Genomic DNA, 20,214 nt, shown 5'->3' with positions numbered 1-20,214 from the left:
AAAAATTTTTGGTTTCTATTTGCTTATTTAATATAAGTGAAATTATACAGTATTTGTCCTTTTGTGACTGACTTATTTTACTCATCATAATGTTTTCTACGTTCATCCATGTCATGGCATTCATGAGAACTTCATTCCTCTTTATGGCTCAGTAATATTCCATTGAATGTATATACAGCATTTTGTTTTTCCATTCTTCATTTGATGGACATTTTAGTTGTTTCCCCTTTTGTCTATTGTGAATAGTACTACAATGAACATTGGTACACATGTGTCTCTTTGTGTAGCTTCTTTCAGGTGTAATTGCTGAGCCATACGGTAGTTCTGTATTCAACTCTAAGAAACCACCAAGCTGTTTTCCACAGTGGCTGTGCCATTGTACAATCCAACTGGCAACGGATGAGGTTTCCTGTTTCTATACGATCTTGCTAACACCTAATGTTTCCCACTTTTTGATCAATACCATTCTATTAGGGTTGAGATGGTATCTCATTGTGGTTTTGATTTACATCTTCCTAATGGATAATTGAGGCCCTGGTGGCACAGTGGTTAAGAGCTTGGCTGCTAGCCAAAAGACTGGCAGTTTGAGTCTACCAGTTGCTCCTCGGCAACCTTGTGGGACAGTTCTACTCTATCCTAGGGTCGCTATAAGTCAGATTCGACTTGATGGCAATGGGTTTGTGTCTTCTGCTTTGGAATGGCAAATGAATTTGAACATCTTTTCAAGTGTGTGTTGTTCATTTGAATATCCATTTCAGTGAAATGTCTGTTCAAGTTCTTTGAATGGGGCAATGCATTTTTGAGGAACGCAAGAAAGAATCAAACATTCTTACCTAAAGTTTAGTTATTTAGAATAATAATCATCGTTTCAAACTGTGTTCAGAACACATTAAATTTTGCAACATTTTTATAAAATAGCTAAGTGATATAGTGCGTCATGTTTTGACATAAGTGGACATATGTGCCTTTGGATAGAATGAAAATTCAATAAGTTCCTTTAGAGTTCAGACTCTGTATTATTACAAACTACAATTGAGACAGTACACCCATTACCAAAGACTAAAAACGAGAGTGAAAGCAGGCAGATTAATGAAGAAAAGAAGATTAACTAGTGAGTCCAAAGGCTTTCACACATAGCTCAATTTTATAATAGGAAGTATGTAGGGATCATTATATTTCTAAGTCTACATAAATTCCACTTGAAAATGACTTAAGCTTGAAGAGGGAAAACAACTTACCATGTCTTTTAGGTAAGAAGTGCTGCTGAGGCTGGATACATAGTAAAATTTAAGCAGCACTACTGGTCTCCCCAAAACCAAATGGATGGATGAATCTTTTTACACAGTTTTAATTCTTCAATAGTTTCTGCAGCAACAGACAAAAGTATACCAATTTCTGCACCAACACAAAGTTAAAATATTCTGAGTTTTTATAAAATAGTATTGATGCTGTAAATATAATTTTTAATATTCGTTTATCTTAGCACAATGTGTGATAGTTATGCTTCAAAATTTTGAGAGGAGTAACTCATGAATTAGAGCAATATATAAAAATATATACTTATATGTATATTTATTTTCATATTTCTCCAGTTTTTTTTTTTTTTTTTGCTTCAAATATTTCAAAGTCTTAGACAGGTAATAAATCTCCTGAAAGAAATTTTTGACTTAACCAGGTAAAGTGTGAAAATTGTTTTGTTACAGGAAGAGGAAAATCTGACATTGCAGCCTATTCCTGCTGGAATAAACTGTTGGAGTTCCATATATCAGTACGCAATATTCAGACCTCAGATGCAGCTACTCTCTTTTTTTCTTCTTTCCTGTCTTAGAAAACTTCAGACAACAAAGCAGACAACATTTTGTGATGATGAATATAGCCATTGCCACACAGGCCAGTAGGAATGCAATCACATCCAAAGAGTGGTACTGGAACCAGGTGAGGTCATAGGCTGCAACCCGAAGGTGTTTGGCTCCTTTGTGACGCATGACAAACTCAATCCAGAAGACAGCTCGATCTAGAGGCTTCACTGGCTGATCATGATGAATTCTTGATAATTTCATAGCATTCTCTTTATAGCTAAACGAAAAACACAAAGGCAACAGATTTGAAAGGAGTTAATTTCCTTAAGGATATCAAGTCCATTTTGAAAATAGTTCTGACAAGATTTTTGAAAATATAAATGTTTCAAAATATATCCATAGACTTGCAGCAGGAGAAATACGTTTTTGCTTGGATCATCATAGTAAGTTTGGCTTATAAATTGGAGTTTTCTAATTCACACATATTTTAAAAGGTGAAAATGGAAGTTAATACGGGAAATGTAAATATTTTCTAGTAGTTGAAATAATATGAGTTATTCTAAGTGCTGTAAGCAACATAGTGCAAATGTGTTTTGAGAATGATCCTTTTGAAGTTTTTAACTAGGAATTGTGTCATGTTCGATAAAATGCCTCCTAATGGTCTTTCTGCTTCCATCTTTCTTTTGTACCCTCAACTGTCTGTTTTCCTCCTAGTAGCCAGTGTGAATCTTTTGAAATATACATCAGAACATGACACTCACCTACTCAAAGCTTTCAACTGGCTTCTCATCACATTTAAAATAAAGCACAAATCTGTTCTCTGGACTACAGAACTCTACATGATCAGGTTCTTGGCAACAACATCCATCACTTTGTCCCATGCACAGACTTCAATAGGCACATTGGCTTTCTTGTTGTTTCTTGAACACACCAAACTTGTTCCCACCACAACACCTTTCCGCTTTCTCTTACCTCTGTCTCTTTCCTGGAACCCTTTTTCTTTCAACATCCTGAGGCTCACAAATGAATGTTGAATTTTATAAAATGCTTTTTCTTCAGTCATTTAATGTTCATATTTTTCTCTTTTATGTTGATAATTAAATTGCATTGATTTTATTGAAATATTTTGTATTATGTGTCTTTCAAGTTTAAAATCTTCCCTTGTGTGAATTCTATCATATTAAAAAAAAAAATACTTCTTACAATTACAGACAAAATTGTTTTGATTCTCCTGGAATCCAGATTCCTGGGTTCACAGAATTGGGGTGATCCACCCAAGCCATTTAGCGTCCTGTTAAACCTTGACCTTTAAGGAACTGTTTTCCTAAAGTCACCTTGAAGTCATACAATAGCCTTGTAAGCACCTTAGCAGAGATCATTTTGCCTTAGGCATTGGGCTCTTTTGGAGAATTAGGAACCCCAGGGTCTGACTGGAAAACACATGGTATACCCTTAGTGAGTCTCTGTCTTCAGCTGCCTGGAACCCTGCATTTATTTTGATGCTATCTCTTGGGAAATTAACATAACAATGACCTATATAACCTGCTTTCCCTGTGACCTCTTTGAGCCGCCTTTCCAACACCTTGGGGTTGACTCTCCCTGATTTGAATCATGTCTACTCACAATAAATATATTCTGTCACACTAATTTTTAGAGTTTCTCTAAGCTTTTTGATATTACCTACTTAAAATTTGCATATATTTGAATTTTAAAAAATTGAGGTGTTGCACTAATTGTTTTCCAATTAAATTTGTGGAATTAAAATACAACTTTGAAATTACTGGTTGAAAATAAAAGTGAATTTCAAATTAGTTAAAAATTAGCCTTTTTAAACTGAGCTGATATTCATACTCTTTGTTGACACTAGAAGCTATCTATAAAAACTGCCTAGTAAAAAATATATGTTATACTCACGAAGTGTCATTAATGACTGTGTTCAATGCATTGAGAAAATCTGTACTTGACATTGTGTTCAAGTTCAAGTAGACAGCTGCTCCCTTGGCTTTCATGTGAGCCATGTTATCAGGTTGATCAACAAACAGGGGGAGTCCCACCATGGGAACTCCATGGTAAATGGCTTCATAGACACCATTGGTTCCACCATGTGTGATAAAAGCTTTGGTTTTTGGGTGACCTAAGAAAGAAATTAAAAAAAAAAAAAAAAGCTCTTAGTCCCATAATTAAAAAATGGAAATGGATAGTATAAGCCAATACAGAAGGCAATATTTTCTGCAGAGGATTAATACACTCAAGGAATCACGTATATAACCCATTGCCTTCAAGTCGATTCCAACTCATAGCGACCCTATAGGACAGAGCAGAACTGCACCATAGAGTTTCCATGGAGTGCTTCGAACCGCCAACCTCTTGGTTAGCAGCTGTAGCACTTAACCACTACGCCACCAGGGTTTCCTCACATATATATCTACAGATTATTACCAGAGGACACTGTAGGAGGAAATGAGAGAAAGCTTTGGTACCCAGTTGATTTGTCAGTTAGAAAAGTGTGGGAGAAACCTAGATTCAAACAACTCCACGCTCAAAATCACAGAAGCATGAAGGAACCATTTCTCTTAAGAGCGTAGAGAATGACTCTGGTATATGCAGTATCTCAGTGTATGTTTGGAAATAGAGGAGAAATGATGGATTTATGCTGATCACAAAGTATTTTGTAACCTGTTAGGTTTGTACTTTAGTTTGTAGGCAGTGGAAGCTGCTGAAAGTTCAAAGGAAAGTGGTGTTATTTCCATATAACACCTTAGATAAAGAACTATAACAGCAGTGGGGAAGATAGATTTGAGGCAGGAAAACCTGGAGGCAAGAAAGATGACCCATGAGTTATAGAAAATTTAGAGGTCAGAGATAGTGCCTGACTGCCAGTGTTTTCAAAGCAGAAGTTGGATTTGGTAGCTGTGAACTATTATTCCTCAGATATTCTCTTATTCAGAATTTTAGTACTTGCTTGTCACAGTCTTACCAAGAAGATCATTCTGGGGGATCCACTCATACAGCCGAGTATTAGGTCCCAATGTATCTGGTGTCTTGCCTCCAAATCTCCACACAACCTATTAAAGATGAAGTAAATGCATTATTCATGAGTAAGATAATAGATTGAGAAGTTATTTTTCACAAATTAAAGGATATTAAGAAGTCGTCTTTCTTTGCTTCATCTAATGAACAGACAGGGTATCTTCTGTCCAGAGATGTTAAATAATGAGTACTGTTCAGTACCTGCTGCCACTGAGTCGATTTCAACTCATAGCAACCCTATAGAACAGAGTAGAACTGCCCCATAGAGTTTCCAAGGAGTGCCTGGTAGAGTCGAACTGCCAAACTTTTGGTCAGCAGACGTAATCCTTAACCACTAGGTAACCAGGGTTTCCATACTGTTCAATAGTTTAAACAATTAAAGTGTCACACACCTAAGGACTCATTTATCATGTATTTTTTGTACGGCTTACTATAAAATGCTATTATTTGTTGTAAAGAGCTGAAGGAAATTAAGTAGATTGTAAATGAAGAACTATAGTACTTAAGATGCAATCAAGAATCAGTCAGAGCCATAGTGTTTAAAACACAAAGTTAGCTGAAATTCCCACAGATTTATCTTCTGGGGCCATCTCATATAACAAACACCGGTTTTACTATAAGAAAAAGTTTGCATGGTGTAGCATTTCTGAGGAAAATAGGTAAGAATTTGCTTATGTTTACTTTTTCATAAAGCATTTTGATGAAGAGTTATATATTTATAACAAAGAAGAAAGCATAATAAAGTATACTATATTATAATAATTGTCAATGATATACTTTATTTTACATGGGACAAATAAAGTTTCTTTTCCTTATGCATAGAATATTAATTATTTTTTATTAATTACTGGAAGAAACCTGCTACCTTCATTCTTTTAAACAGAAATGTGTTGAAGGCACAATCCCCGTTTTTCTTTTCCTAAGGCATTAGTAGTTGTGGAATTGACATTGTATGGTAACATATCGTGAAACAAGCTAGGAATTCCAGAAACAATAATATGGTGGGTATTAAAATAAAAACTAGTTGACAATGCCATATTATTGTCATTGACTATTGTTTCTGTTGTTAGTTGCTGTCGAGTGGGCTCTGGCTCATGGTGATCTTATGTAATACAGAATGGATCATTAACTGATACCTCGCTATCTTCATGGTCATTGTTATTTTTTTTTAATTCATTGTTGCGGCTATTGTTTCAAGCTATCTCCTTGAGGGTTTTGATGACTCTCTACTTCACCAAACATAATGTTCTTTGCTAGTGATTAGCCTTCTCTGATGAAGTGTACAAAATAAGTGAGCTGAAATATTGCCATCCTCACTTCTGAGAAGCATTCTCATTGTATTTCTTCTAAGACCAATTTATTTATTTATTTTTTTTGGCAGTACAGTATATTCAGTATTCTTTGCCAAGATCGCAATTCAAAGGCATCAATTCTTCTTCAGTCTTCTTTATTCATTGTCTAGCTTTCACACACATATGAGACAATTGAAGAGATCATGGCTTGGGTCAGGAACACCTTAGTCATAAAAGTGGCACCTTTGCTTTTTAAAACTTGAAAGAGTTCTTTTGCAGCAGCTTTCCCAGTTTAGGAGCCCTGGTGGCACAGTGCTTAAGAGCTATGGCTGCTAATCAAAAGGTCAACAGTTTGAATCCATCACCCTGTCCTTGGAAACTTTATGGGGCAGTTCTGCTCTGTCCTAAAGGATTGGTTTTGGTCGGAATCAGCTCAGCTGCAACAGTTTTTGTTTGGTTTCTCCCAATTCAATATGCCATTTGATTTTTTGACTGCTGCTTCCATGGGTCTTGACTGTTGATCCAAGTGGAATGAAATGATTAATTACTTCAATTTATTCTTCATTTACTGTGGTGCTGTTTATTGGTCTAGTTTTCTTCGTGTTCAGGTGTAAGCCACAGGGAAGGCTCTAGTCTTTTACCTTCAACACTAAGTGATGCAAGGTTTTTTCATCTTTGCCAAGCAAAGTTGTGTCATCCGTGGTGGTTATTGACCATATTGTTATTGTTAGATGACTTTGATTTGGTTCTGACTCATACTGACCCATCGTACAATGGAAGGAAACACTTCTGGGTCCTGCGCAATCCTCACAATCGTTGCTGTTTGAGACCATTGTTGCAGCCACTGTGTCAATCCATCTTATAGAGGGTGTCTTAGTTATCTAGTGCTGCTATAACAGAAATACCACAAGAGGATGGCTTTAACAAAGCGAAATTTATTTCTTCACAGTAAAGTAGGCTAAAATTCCAAATTCAGGATGTCAGCTCCAGGGGAAGTTTTTCTCTCTCTGTCAGCCTTCTCATCAATCTTCCGCTGGACTAGGAGTTTTTCCACACAGGGACCCTGGGTCCAAAGAACCCGCTTTGCTCTTGGCACTGCTTTCTTGGTGATATGATCTCCCCCACTGTCTGTTCGCTCCCTCCTACTTTTTGAGAGATAAAAGTTGGTGCAGGCCACACCCCAGGGAAACTCCCTTTACACTGGATCAGGGATGTGATCTTAGTAAAAGTGTTACAATCCGACCCTAATGCTCTTTAACATAAAATAGCAATCACAAAATGGAGCGCAACCACACAATACTGCTAATCATGGCCTAATCAAGTTGACACATATTTTGGGAGGGCACAGTTCAGTCCATGACAGAGGGTTTTCCTCTTTTTGCTTTCTATTTTACCAAGCATAAAGTCCTTCTCCAGGGACTAGTCCCTCCTGATAACATGCGCAAAGTATATGAGACAAAGTCTTGCCATCCTTGCTTCTGAGAGCACTCTGGCTGTATTTCTTCGGAGACAGACTTGTTTGTTCTTTGGCAGTCCATAGTACATTCAATATTTTCCACCAAAGCCATAATTCAAAGGCATTATAATAACCTCAGTTAAGAAAATTAACAGTTTCTGCTATTAAGTTACTTAGTTGTACTTTATGGACTGAAAAATGAAAGAAAAAACCAAACCCGTTGCTACTGAGTTGATTCCAACTCATAGTACCCCCATAGGACGCAGTAGAACTGCCTCATAGGGTTTCCAAGGAGCACCTGGTGGATTCGAACTGCCTACCTTCTGGTTAGCGGCCAAACCCTTAACCACTATGCCACCAGAGTTTCTACTTTATGTCCTAGAGCAATCTAATTTGGAATGTCTCCTGTATCAAAGAAGATACACCTAGCTCAAAGTAGTACCTAATGCCACAACTGCCTCTTCTCAATGAAATGAAATCTGTCAATCTGGTTTCAGCCTAATTCCAGTTCCTTAGAGATAAAAATTGTGTGTGGGTTACTTGGAAATAGTTTCAATCTGGCACGAAGGTGCGAAGTAGTTTGCCCCCAGTGAGACAGCTTTGATTGATCCTATCAGAAAGCCTCTTGATCCATGTACAGTTTTCTCATGAACACAATTAAGTGTTCTGGAACAGCCATCGTTTGCAATGTCATCCATAATTTGATATGATCCACACCATCAAATGTCTTTGCATAGTCAGTAAAACACAGGTAAATATCTGTCCTGTATTCTCTTTCAATCATGATCCATCTGATATCAGAAACAATATCACTTGTTCCACATCCTCTTCTGAATCCAGTTTGAATTTCTGACAGTTCCCTATTGATGTATTGCTACAACCACTTTTGAATTATCTTTAGCAAAATTTTACTCGGCAGGGATAAGGAGACCTTTACATCAAAAGCCCGTGCCCCTTCCTTAGCATTGCCCTTTCCTGCTTTCATAGGAGGCAAAGCCCGGCCCCCTCGGGCAGCTGCCTCTCTATTCCTCTCCAGGATTCCACAGAAATGAGCCCAGGATTATTTCTGGGTCTCTACATAGAGGGCTGGTTTTAAGATATACATTATTTTTACCTTGTGAGAAGTAGGGTCCAGAGCAGGAAGAGTTCTAATTTCACCTGGGTCTGAATTCTAACGTTCAACTCATCTTTTATTAAATTCTATTTTTGATGTTGAGTTCTTGTGCAGTGACTGATTTAATTGTAACTTGATGCCTCTCTGCTGCTGCTTGTAACTTCCAGAGTCCCTCTTGGGTAAACGCTTTAATTTGTAGGGTAAGATTTGGGCATTTTTACTTTCCTGGCCATACATATTATCATAATAGCTTCAAAATCTCACACGCATCCTCCAATATATAAATGTTGCTGAGAGCAATGTGAAACTCAATGTGGACGATGTAAGCAAATGAGCCCCCCTCGAACTATTTCAGGATTTAACAAAAAAAGAAAAATGGGAATATGAGATCATCTTTATCCAATTGTATTATGACATTCTCTTCCCTTTGTGGAAACCATTTTAATGGGCCCTGTTTACAGACTTTAAAGAGGCTCATTCAAGTAATTGTTCAGCACAAAGACAACTTAGTGTACCTTCTGTGGAATCTTGGCAAGGGCTGCTGCAATCAGGTTAGCCTTTTCTTCTGGAAGGTTTTTGACCATTGACCCCAAACTAAAAACCACGACACCATCTTCTCCAGAGCTCTGGACAAACTCTTCCATTTCCTGAAAATACGTAATTTTTTTTTACATGAAAAAGCAATAGTACGGGGAGATCTTTGTTTCATTTTGTTCATTTTCTTTTTTTAGTTTTAAGAAAATACATACACTCACTTCCAGGTAGACAAGAATTGTTAAAGTAGTCTTGTATTCTAACATGACAAACCATTAAATACTTTGAGAAGGAGACTGGTGACATTAAATCCATTTTTCTACCCAGTGAATAATTTATTCAACAGTACTCAAGAAGAGATGGCAGTAAAGGAAATCTTTGAACAACCTGGCATATGGTGCAATGCAGTTATAACTTTGAGTGCTAAAAAATGTATAATGCTGTGCTAAACAATACTGAGATCTAGCAAAAATAATTTAATGATTTGTTCCAGGAAGATAAAACTGTGGCCCACTAAAATATCTTACTTATCAAGGCTAGCAGCTTGTGCATCAAGACCAGTTTTAAGACCTCACTTCATTGTGTCCACTAATCCAAAACTGTTATGGCCTAAACTATGTCCAAGTTCTCTGCTTTGCAAAGATCTTCTTAATATGACCTCGCCCAGGCCTGAACAGCTTGAAAATACTTCCCTCTGAATTCCCTTCTGAAACAGTAATAAAATTCTGTCAAGGAGCTTTTTCTCTTCCTGCAATGTCAAACAAATTGAGCTTTTTTTTTTTTTTTTTTTAAGGTCTTTGAGGAGTTGAAAGTTGACTTAAGTATTCAAGAGGCTCTGAACTCCTTACAGGATTCCTTGAATAAAGGGAAAAGAGAGTCTGTAACTAGGATCCTTGAATTACTTTGTATATTATTGTCTGTCAAATTGATCCCTTTCTGGGAAGTTTTATTTTGGTGTGTGGGCTTCCTGGTTACAATGGCTAAAGAGAGGGTACATATAAACGTTTTGGTATGAGAAAAGAAGTGCCCTTCTTAAGTTACCTGTATGTACATCAGTAAGAACCTCTATTATTAACCCCAACCTTTCCTGGTGTTTCAAATTCCCATACCAGTAAGATCCCTGAAGTATAGCCTCTGATAAGACTCTGACTTATTAACCTTTTTTCTGTGGACATTACAGTAATTTTCTGAAACTTGCAAATATTTGTGAAAATAATTTTTCTTCAAGGTATTTTATCTTTTTTCTTTCTGGCACAAACTGAGAATGTTGACTATGTTATACTAATCTTACCTCATACTAAGAAAATAGCAATTCAAACTTTGCTGCTGTTTGTTCTGCCCCAATTTCATTAAAATTCCTAATAAAATTTCAATGAAATATATTAATATTATTTTTATATAGCCTTCTTAAATATTGGGTATAAATTTGATTGTATATTTGATACTGGCTCAGGTATTTCTAAGGAATCTGAACCAATGGTTGATAATGAATGTTATAAATTTTACCTACAAACCATTTATATTAGGCAGATAATACTCCTTGGGAATGTGAATTAATGGGTAAAACATCTGGTCAACTTATCTATGGATTCATAGAGGCCCATGACACAAAGTCATGAAAAATCTTTGTCTATATTCTAACTCAGCAACTATGTTACAAGTTAATACGTAACCAGTCCTTTCCTGCCTGACCTGACCTAATCACTATATTTGTTTTCAAGCCTAGCTAGTGATTTAGGTTATCTAAATGGTTGAGATAACATTATGTTTTCTAATTTATGTGTTACTGAGTGATTTGTAATGCATCACTCCAAGTAACTTCTTTTTTTTTTTTCTTTTTTATTGTGCTTTGGGTGAAAGTTTACAGCTCAAGTTAATTTCTTATACAAAAATTTATACGCATATTATTTTGTGATATTAGTTGCAATCCCCACAATATGACAGCACACTCCCTCTTTCCATCCCAGGTTCCTTGTGTCCATTCAACCAGTTCCTGTCCCTTCCTGCCTTCTCATCCTACCTTCAGACAGGAGCCACCTATTTGGTCTCGTGCATCTGATTGAACTAAGAAGCACACTCCTCAAGTGTATTATTTTTGTTTTATACTCCTGTCTAATCTTTGTCTGGAGTGAGCTTCTTGGAGTGGCTTTAGTTCTGGATTTACAGAGCATCCAGGGGCCATAGTTTCAGAGGTTCCTCCAGTCTCTGTCAGAGCATTAAGTCTGGTTCCAAGTAATTCCTAACAGAAGCTTTTTTTCCCATAGATTGTATTATCAGGTTACAATGATCTCTGCTTTGTTTTATGCTGTAAAACTCTGTGGTGTCAAATTAGACTGGATCAAATGCTGGAGTGCACCCAGATATATCTTGGGGGAAGAAAATTATGAGTTTGCCAGTATATATTCTAATACAAATTTATAAAAATATCGGAAGGTATTTTAGTCATCAAATGATGACTAAAATGCTGACTAATGATGACTGGTGATGCTGTAACAGCAATACCACAAGTGGATGGCTTTAACAAAGAGTTTATTCTCTCACAGTCCAGTAGGCTACAAGTCTGAATCCAAGGTGGCAGCTCCAGGGGAAGGCCTTCTCTCTCTGTTGGTTCTGCAGGAAGGTCTTCGTCATCAGTTTTCCCTTGGTCTGGGAGCATCTCAGTGTAGGAAAACCTCAAGTCCAAAGGACGTGCTCTGCTCCTGGGACTGCTTTCTTGGTGGTATGAGGTTCCCTACTTTCTGCTTACTTCCCTTTCCTTTTATCTCTTGAGAAATAAAAGGTGGTGCAGGTCACACCCCGGGGAAACTCCCTTTATATTGGATCAGGGGTGTGATCTGGCAAGGGTATTTGCAATCCCAGCCTAATCCTCTTTAATGTAAAATTACAATCACAAAATGGAGGACAACCATAAAATACTGGGGATCATGGCCTAACCAAGTAAATATACACATTTTGGGGGGGACATAATTCAATCCATGACAGACGGAATCCCTCCAGTCTAGATTAATGATCAGATATTAAAGCTTCTAGGAGAATTTAAATTCTTTGGTTTTTTGCTAGTACTTGTAAACTCTCTGATTATCCTCAGAAGTCAGTTGTTTCTAGAAATTTTATTATCTCTTGCTTAATGTAAAACCTATGACCAGATCTGGCCTTTATTTTTGCCTTACTTTATTTCTTGCTAACTCTTTTCCCTTTTTTAATCTTTCCGAGTCTAGTGTCTTTACAAATCCTTTTAAATCCTTTTGTTGATGGGAGCACTAATACAAATTGTAATCACAATAGTTAATATTTGTTTAGCATAACTATGTTCTTCCGTAAGGGCTTTACACAAAGTAGGCCATTTTATTCTCACACCAGTCCAATGAGATAGGAGCTATTATCATCCTTATTTTAGAGATAAGGATGCTGAGGCATAGGAAGTTAAGTAACTTGTCCACAGTCACATAGCTGGAAAGTGGCACAGAACCAGTTGTATATTTGTATTTATGTTGCAAATTACCTAATCGATTATACCATGAGGGATCAGAAATTCTCTTTCTACTTTCTCCAAATTCGTGCACCTTTCTCTTTATCAGAAAGTGTGTCCGCAAATGCCATTCACAAGGATCTAGCACTTTGCCCTGCCTTGCCATTATGTGGTGTCAAGTGCTTACCCTCATCCTGCTCTCCTCTCTGCACACATGCATTCATCTCAGAACCTGGCTCTCTGATGACAAGCTCTTGTAAGGTTCACATGTAGGGGAACAAAAGCTGCCTTATGCCTGAGCCAAAGATACACATGAAACTACATTTTAGTAGAAAATGCTACACTTTGGACTATAGGCACAAATTTAGATAAAATGAAATAAAACCTTTTTTGCCTTTAATTTTGCCTGTCTTTTTCCCCATGCACACTGATTTTTATACAGATGGTATTACAGGTTTGGGTAATGTCACGGACTGAATTATGTCCCCTGAAAAACGTATGTGTCAGTTTGGCTGGGCCGTGATTCCCCCTATTGTGTGGTTGTCCTCTATTTTGTGGTTGTAATTTTATGTTAGAGAGGATTAGGGTGGGATTGTAACACCCATACCAGATCACACCCCTGATCCAATGTAAAGGGAGTTTCCCCAAAGTGTAGCCTGCACTACCTTTTATCTCTCAAGAGATGAAAGGGAAGCTAGCAGAGAGTGGAAATCTCATACCGCCAAGAAAGCAGGGCTGGGAGCAAAGTGTGTCCTTTAGACCCAGGGTCCCTGAGCTGAGATGCTCCCAGGGAAGACTGATGACAAAGACCTTCCTCCAGAGCCGGCAGAGAGAGAAAGGCTTCCTCAGGGCTGGTGCCCTGAATTTGGACATCTGGCTGTGAGAGAATAAACTTCTCTTTGTTAAAGCCATCCACGTGTGGTATTTCTGTTGTAACAGCACAAGATGGCTAAGGCAGGTAGAATTGGAGTCTTTCTGCATGTGCTGCCGCTCATAGTATCATGAATTACAGCCCCAAATCCCATTTTATCTCTAGCATGGACTTTGAATATAGACACATATTTTCATTTTTGATATAATATTATTAGACTTTGTTTCTTTGAATACTTTGCAATTTTCTCAATTAAAATAGGAGAGAACTACCTCAGTCTTTCCTATCATAATATTATTTGTGCTTTATTGTATAAGAATGTGTAAAAACCCATATACTTGTTTAATATTTATGGCTTATCTTGTCATCTAGTCTGTTAGCTTCCTGAGAGCTGGGACTCTGTCTCTCTTCTTCATTGCTCCCTCTCCAGTCGTGAGTAAAGAATTCAGCATCTAAACTTTGACACAGAATACTCTATGTTGAGCAAATTATCCTTACATGTTGGGCAGTGCAAAATTCTTTTAAAATGGCTATATGCACGTGATCTGAGCTTTCTCTCGACCTTCTCCACATTTATAATGTAACCCACAGACTTGTGGTGATAATAATACATGAAAAACATGATGTACGAGGGAATGGTGTGATGAAATTTTATACGTTTTCAAGTGTCTTTTCCACAAGACTTCTGAACTGAGAGTGGAAAACACTTTTTGAGACCAAAGTTTTACCTTAGGCAAAGGTTTGGCAGGTTTACAGTGGAGTCCTCCCACAAATTCAAAATTAGGTAAGAATGGGCGAGGAAATTCAAAATCCCAATATGTTCGTATCAGCCACATATCAGCTTTCCCCATCAATTCACACAATGTAGTGGGTTTTCCTGAAAAATAAAATAGGGACAGGGAAATTTATAAATTCATAAATATTGCCACTCATATTCACTTTTCTTACAAGACCTGGGAATAAAATCTCAGGTCTCTGTATATCAAGATGTTCAAAATATGTTGGTGTTAAAAATTAAAACAGACATACGAACCAAAAAAAAAAAAAAGGAAGGAAGGAAGGAAGAAAATCCATGCAAGCGAGAGACTTATATATCTAATCTGAAACTCCACCTCTGTGTTATACGATATAGGTTCAAACGTTCATTAAAGGTTCTTTTCTTTTTTTTTTATTCTCTTGTATTACGAGTTCCCCCTAACTGATAGATTTTTATTTCTAGGCCAGTATTTCTCTATAGTTGTCTGAGTACGTGACGACCATTACATTCTAACAATTCATTTTTATTTTCTGTCTACATAGTACTAGCATGACTCTTTTATGATATTTGTGACAATTTTACCTTAGTCTCTTGCACATTCAACATATTTTATTTTCTTTACTAACTGATCATTCACAACCTCCAGGGCTGACCCATGTAATACCAATAGCTTAATATGGAACATGGCCTCATTTCAGGAGCCACTTCTCTGCTCCATGAAACTGAAGAAACATTCCAAGGTCCATGATAGTGGTTGAATATGAAATTGTTTTCTAGAAGAGGTAATTCTTAGTAATCCTCCACATCAAATATGGATTTTCAGTGTGAGGAATTTGCATTGTCCACACCAGCCTGCATCTGGTGTACAACCTCCAGAGAACAAACAGATTATCAGTGGAAGGATGAATTTCCTTTAAGGGTACAAGGAAAGGCAGGCAGAGGAACCCCAGTGGACCGGGTATTCTCCTTAATTGATGACATGAGTAAAGAGACTTCTAGGCACTAATGATGGAGAGTTCATTAGGAATCAACAAACATTTTCTTCCATAGCTGAGAAACTTACTCTCTCTTGTTTATTTTACTGAAGAAAGTTTATCGTTGAAGCAAACTTCTGGGACATTTGTGATCACTAAAGTACATGATGAATATTAAACTCTAAATGAAGATGATGTCTTTCACTTTTACCTCCATGTCATTGATTTCTTCCCTTCCAGGAAACTTGAAATAATCTGACATATATTGATTATTCCAACACAATTTAAAGAGCTTGCTTTCTGATAACTATCTGAAAATAACTGAACTTTAAAAAAAAAAAAAAAAACCCTATCTTTCAATCCATCAAATACATTTTCTTGCCCAAGTTTGCACCTTCCATCTCCAGAAAAATTAAAAAATGTTACAAAAAAATGAAGATAAGCCTTACTAAGCAAAAGGAGATTCATCTGCAAAAAGCTGTAAATTTCTCCTTTTATGAGTTTATAACTTGGCCATGGAATCTCCTTTCTCAATTTCTATCCCTGGACTGAAATTAGCAAAGCTGTTATGGGAGTTTTCCCAAGGAATGAAATAAAACTTATGGTTCTGATTGGAAAGCTGACTTGGTTGTAAAAGTCTATTTGCATCAGTCTCTTGTACATCTGTTCTTTTATTTACTTAAAGGTCTCCTAAATTTTTTGTGGATTTAGTTTATTTGTTTAGTCATTTATTTTCTACAGAACCACCCACCTACCCCCTCACTACATCCATCATTTTGCTTTCTCCTTTGATTACTTGCCGTATGATGCCCTGTTTTCCTTCACTTTACCATCCATGTCCTTACTATGGATCCCATCCAGTTCTAAGAGCTTATTTTCTATGACCTACAATTCATGATTAATTTTTAACAGCTTTATCTTAGAGACTTTGATTCCGGCTTCATGCTTTCTATCACTGACAATTATAACTTCATACAACACATATAGTCATTGGTTAATGTTTTTATAACTAGGATCCTTATTCTCTTAATAATATTAAGTTAATGTTACATACCTTCTTAGCCACTGTTAATATTACATTTGTGCTAAGAATGGTCAAGTTCCACTTAAAAGAGCTATTTGTCTTAAAGTTCCAATTTTTTTTTCCAGTAGTAGCCAAAGAAAAGGATGTTTTACATATATTAGCAAATGGTGGTGAGGAAAAATTTCTCTTGGAGAAGGTAAATTTGGGCAATTTAGTTACACATGTCAGCTGTGATGTGACATGCAGCTGTTAAAAGGACACCCAGCTTAAGAAAAACTAAACTGAACTTCTTTTATGAGCATACTCAGTGCTTAACACAATGTCTCTCTAAAGGGAAAGTAGAGTTTTAAAGACTATCTCTCTTTTCTTTCAGTTAATGCAATATGCAAAGTGTTATGTGCAGCTACTAGACTGCTGTGCCTCAATCTCCATCTCCATCACTTCCTTCCCACGAGACCTCGAGTGACTTACATATACTTTCTTTACTTCAGTTTCCACATCTGTAAAATTTGGGGAATAATAATGCCTGTAAAAAGAGTTTTTGTGTGTCTTCCCTGAGTTAACACATGTAAAAGACTTAGAAGAGTGTCTGGAAGACAGTAAGCTCTTAATGTTTACTAATTTTCTTGTGCCCCACTCAAAACAAGGAACATAGGAGGAGCTCAATAAATACATGTTATTGAATAAATTGTTTACAGAATCTTAATTAGAAATCATTCATATATGAAAATGCACTAGACCAGGACATTTTGCTTCATTTTTCTAACAGATGGTAAGCGGGCATATAGAATCAGACACCAGAGACTGGTCATTCTAATATTAATCCTCAATGTTTTAAGTTTATTTAACAGATTGTTTAGATAATGCACAGAGAATAGTCATCCAGAACTATGTAATTCCCTTCTTAAAAGAGATATTAGATGGTAACATAAAAGAAATACTACAGATATAATAATAGGAAATTCAGTTTGCAAGACAAATATCAGAGACTTTGATTTTGAAAGCTGAAAGGAACCTTAAATACAATCTCATAGAAATGTTTAATTTTAAAGATAAGTAAACAGAGTTACATAAAATGGCCGTGTGATTTTTTATTACAGCCGGTTTCAGAAAGTATGTTTCCTCATGACTGATTTTTACTTAACGTTATCAGGATAGTTAATGAAATATCTCATTGTGGTATACTAAAAATATCCACACATTCTTTGCAACTCCTTCATTAGTTGTCATGGTAGTTGCTGTCATGTGGATTCTAACTCATTGTTTTCCTATACATACAGAGGATAGCTGCTCCACAGGGCTTTCAAGTCTGTGACTTATAGGAAGCATATCACCGAGCCTGTCTTTTCATGGTGTCTCCCAGTGAGTTGAAACTACTAACTTTTTAAGTAGTAGTAGAGTGCTGACCTGTTTACACCACCCAGACGCTCCTCCTTCTTTAGTAGGTGGAGTCAATTTTTCTACTCCTTGAATTTGGGCTAGTCTTGTCACCTGCTTTTACCAGTATCAGGTAGCAGATGTGAGATTGTATGACCTCTGAATCTAGGCCTAGATCTTCATGCATGCTCTTTTGGATTCTGCTAGTCTATGAAAAAGCCCAATCTTTGCCCACTGAAGAGACAACATGGAGGAGAGAATCAAAGTGCCTTGATAATCTGCCGGTCCTGAGACATGTGAATGAGGTTTTCTATTGCCCTCTTGTCCCACCAAGCTGAGAGCTAGCTGTAGTTGAATGAGTGAGCCCAGACATGCCCCAAAGGAGAAACATTTCACTGATCCGAGCCCAAATTGCTGACCCACAGAATCGTGGGCAAATAATAAGATTGTTTTTGTAAACCCTGAGTTTTAGGATGGCTATCACTGCAGCAATAAATAACTGGTACACTTATGATTTGTGATAAACACAGTGCATATATAACTCTTTACGTAAAAAAGCCCTAAGAATATTAATACAGTGTTTCAATGCCACAGTAAAGCATCCAGTGTCAATGAGTTCTAGTTTACTTTGCCTGTAAAAGCTCTGTATAATCACTGATATATTTTGACTAAGAAACTTTTATATTTCCATTTCACCACTGCCTCAAATAAAATATGCATTTCTTTTGAGCCTATACTCCTACATATTTACTCTAAAACATACAAAAAAGCAAAATTTCTTTCCACCTACTGGAGGTAAGAAAATATAATAAATGAACCACTAACTTACCTAAAGCTTCGCTGTAAAACTGATCCCACTTCTTCTTGTTAAAAGTCTCAAAGAAAAAGTCAAAATGTAGGAGATACAACATATTTGTCACTCTCTCCATGAATGTCATTTTGTCACTAAGTTCTGATACGACAACAGGTACATAGGAAGGAGGGTATGGAAGTCCTCCGCAGAGTTTTTCATATGTATTGCCTGTAGTAAATCGAAGAGTGTAGATGAAAGGTAGGTTAAGTAGCTCAGCCAGCAGCTCACAACAAGGAGAAATGGCATCTCCAAGAATGACGTCAAATTTTAATTCTTTCAGTTTCTTTATAAGTTTCTTGTTTGAAATTGCATCTTCACAGAGCTTTTGAATAGTATCAGAATATTCGTAATACGTTTTTTGCATCTTTGGACCATATGCCCACAATGTACTCCTTGGTAATTCAAATGCCCATTTTGTGATCCATTCCATAAAATAAGAATCTAATTCATCTTTAGTAAAAGATGATGGATAAACCTCAAAATTAATAGCAGATGGTTTGTTAGGATCCACAAGGGTGGCAGCTGAAGATGTCAGCACAGTCACTTCATGGCCCCTCTGAACAAGTTCGTCCAGTATAGCCTTTACATTCATCCAGTGACTGTATCCCATTGGCCACACTAGCACCTTTCCACAGGACCCACAGCTAAAATAATAACATAGCTGTATAAGCACAAGAACTGAAGCCCAGTTTTTAAGCATCCTGGTAAAATCCAATTCTTCCTTAAAAAATTCTCTTACCTTGTGATCTGGCTCTTATGTATACACAAGAAAGAATCAATTAAGTTAAAATGTAACTACCACAGGTCAAAGTTCAAGTGGTTTGCATGCCAACGGGAGAGGTTTTGGAAAACAAAAGAATAAAAAAAAGGATAGATGATTTTATATTTGTATGTATGTATAATAAATACCAGTATCTTTGTAAATGCTGCCTCTAGGCTTAGAGAAAATTCTTTTTCATAGAAACTTTGCAGTATAAGAGGGCAGCATTATGTCAAATAGACCTTTTTATTTCCTCCTCCATATTTTATACATTTATATGAGCTCCATCTCATTTCCCTTTCTTTGTTCTTCTGATCACAGATATTATTTCATCTTTTTCCCCCCTGTCTAAACATAGGAATTCTTCAAGTTCCACTTCATTTACATTTTTTATAAGAGACTATTTCCTCTTAGCCTTTAAAAAAATAAAATACTTAGGAATAAATCTAACCAGGGGCCTGAAGAACCTGTTTAAAGAAAACAACAAAACACTACTGCAAGAAACCAAAACAGATCTACATAAATGGAAAAACATACCATGCCCATGAATAGGTGGACTTGACATTGTGAAAATGTCAATTCTACCCAAAGCAATCTATAAATACAAAGCAATCCAGATCCAAATACCAACAGCATTCTTTAAAGGGATGGAAAAACTAATTATCAACTTTATATGGAAAGGAAAGAGACCCCACATAAGTAAAGGGCTGTATTGAAAAAGAACAAAGTAGAAGGATTTGCATTATTTGCCTTCGGAACCTATTATACAGCTATGGTAGTCATAACAGCCTTTTACTAGTACAACAACAGATGCATTGGCCAATGGAACAGAACTGAGAGCCCACATGTAAGTCCATCTACCTACGGTGACCTGATCAAAGGGCCCAAAATCCATGGGGGAAAA

General features: G+C 36.7%; 1 protein-coding gene across 1 annotated transcript; it reads right to left on the bottom strand.

Moving 5' to 3' along the window:
• Positions 1-1,714: 1,714 nt before the first annotated feature.
• Positions 1,715-19,250, bottom strand: LOC100663710 (UDP-glucuronosyltransferase 2B17-like). The gene is made up of 6 exons (XM_023553368.2): positions 18,527-19,250; positions 14,294-14,442; positions 9,207-9,338; positions 4,777-4,864; positions 3,714-3,933; positions 1,715-2,076 (listed from the first exon to the last, which is right to left on the bottom strand). Exons 1-6 carry the CDS (start codon positions 19,248-19,250, stop codon positions 1,797-1,799), a joined length of 1,593 nt encoding a protein of 530 aa, XP_023409136.1. The 3' UTR covers positions 1,715-1,796.
• Positions 19,251-20,214: the final 964 nt, after the last annotated feature.

This window comes from Loxodonta africana, chromosome 5, assembly GCF_030014295.1.
Source record: "Loxodonta africana isolate mLoxAfr1 chromosome 5, mLoxAfr1.hap2, whole genome shotgun sequence".
NCBI classification, from domain to species: domain Eukaryota; kingdom Metazoa; phylum Chordata; class Mammalia; order Proboscidea; family Elephantidae; genus Loxodonta; species Loxodonta africana.
Note: the sequence above shows the minus strand (reverse complement) of the source record. Positions and strands in the feature narration are given on the sequence as shown.

Excerpts from the sequence above, each read along its gene's own strand:
- LOC100663710 (XM_023553368.2), bottom strand. The coding sequence starts at position 19,250 with ATGCTTAAAAACTGGGCTTCAGTTCTTGTGCTTATACAGCTATGTTAT. Across the intron at positions 4,865-9,206 it reads TTGCCAAGATTCCACAGAAG|GTTGTGTGGAGATTTGGAGG; the intron begins GTACACTAAGTT and ends CATCTTTAATAG. Across the intron at positions 2,077-3,713 it reads ACAGTCATTAATGACACTTC|CTATAAAGAGAATGCTATGA; the intron begins GTGAGTATAACA and ends TTTTTCGTTTAG.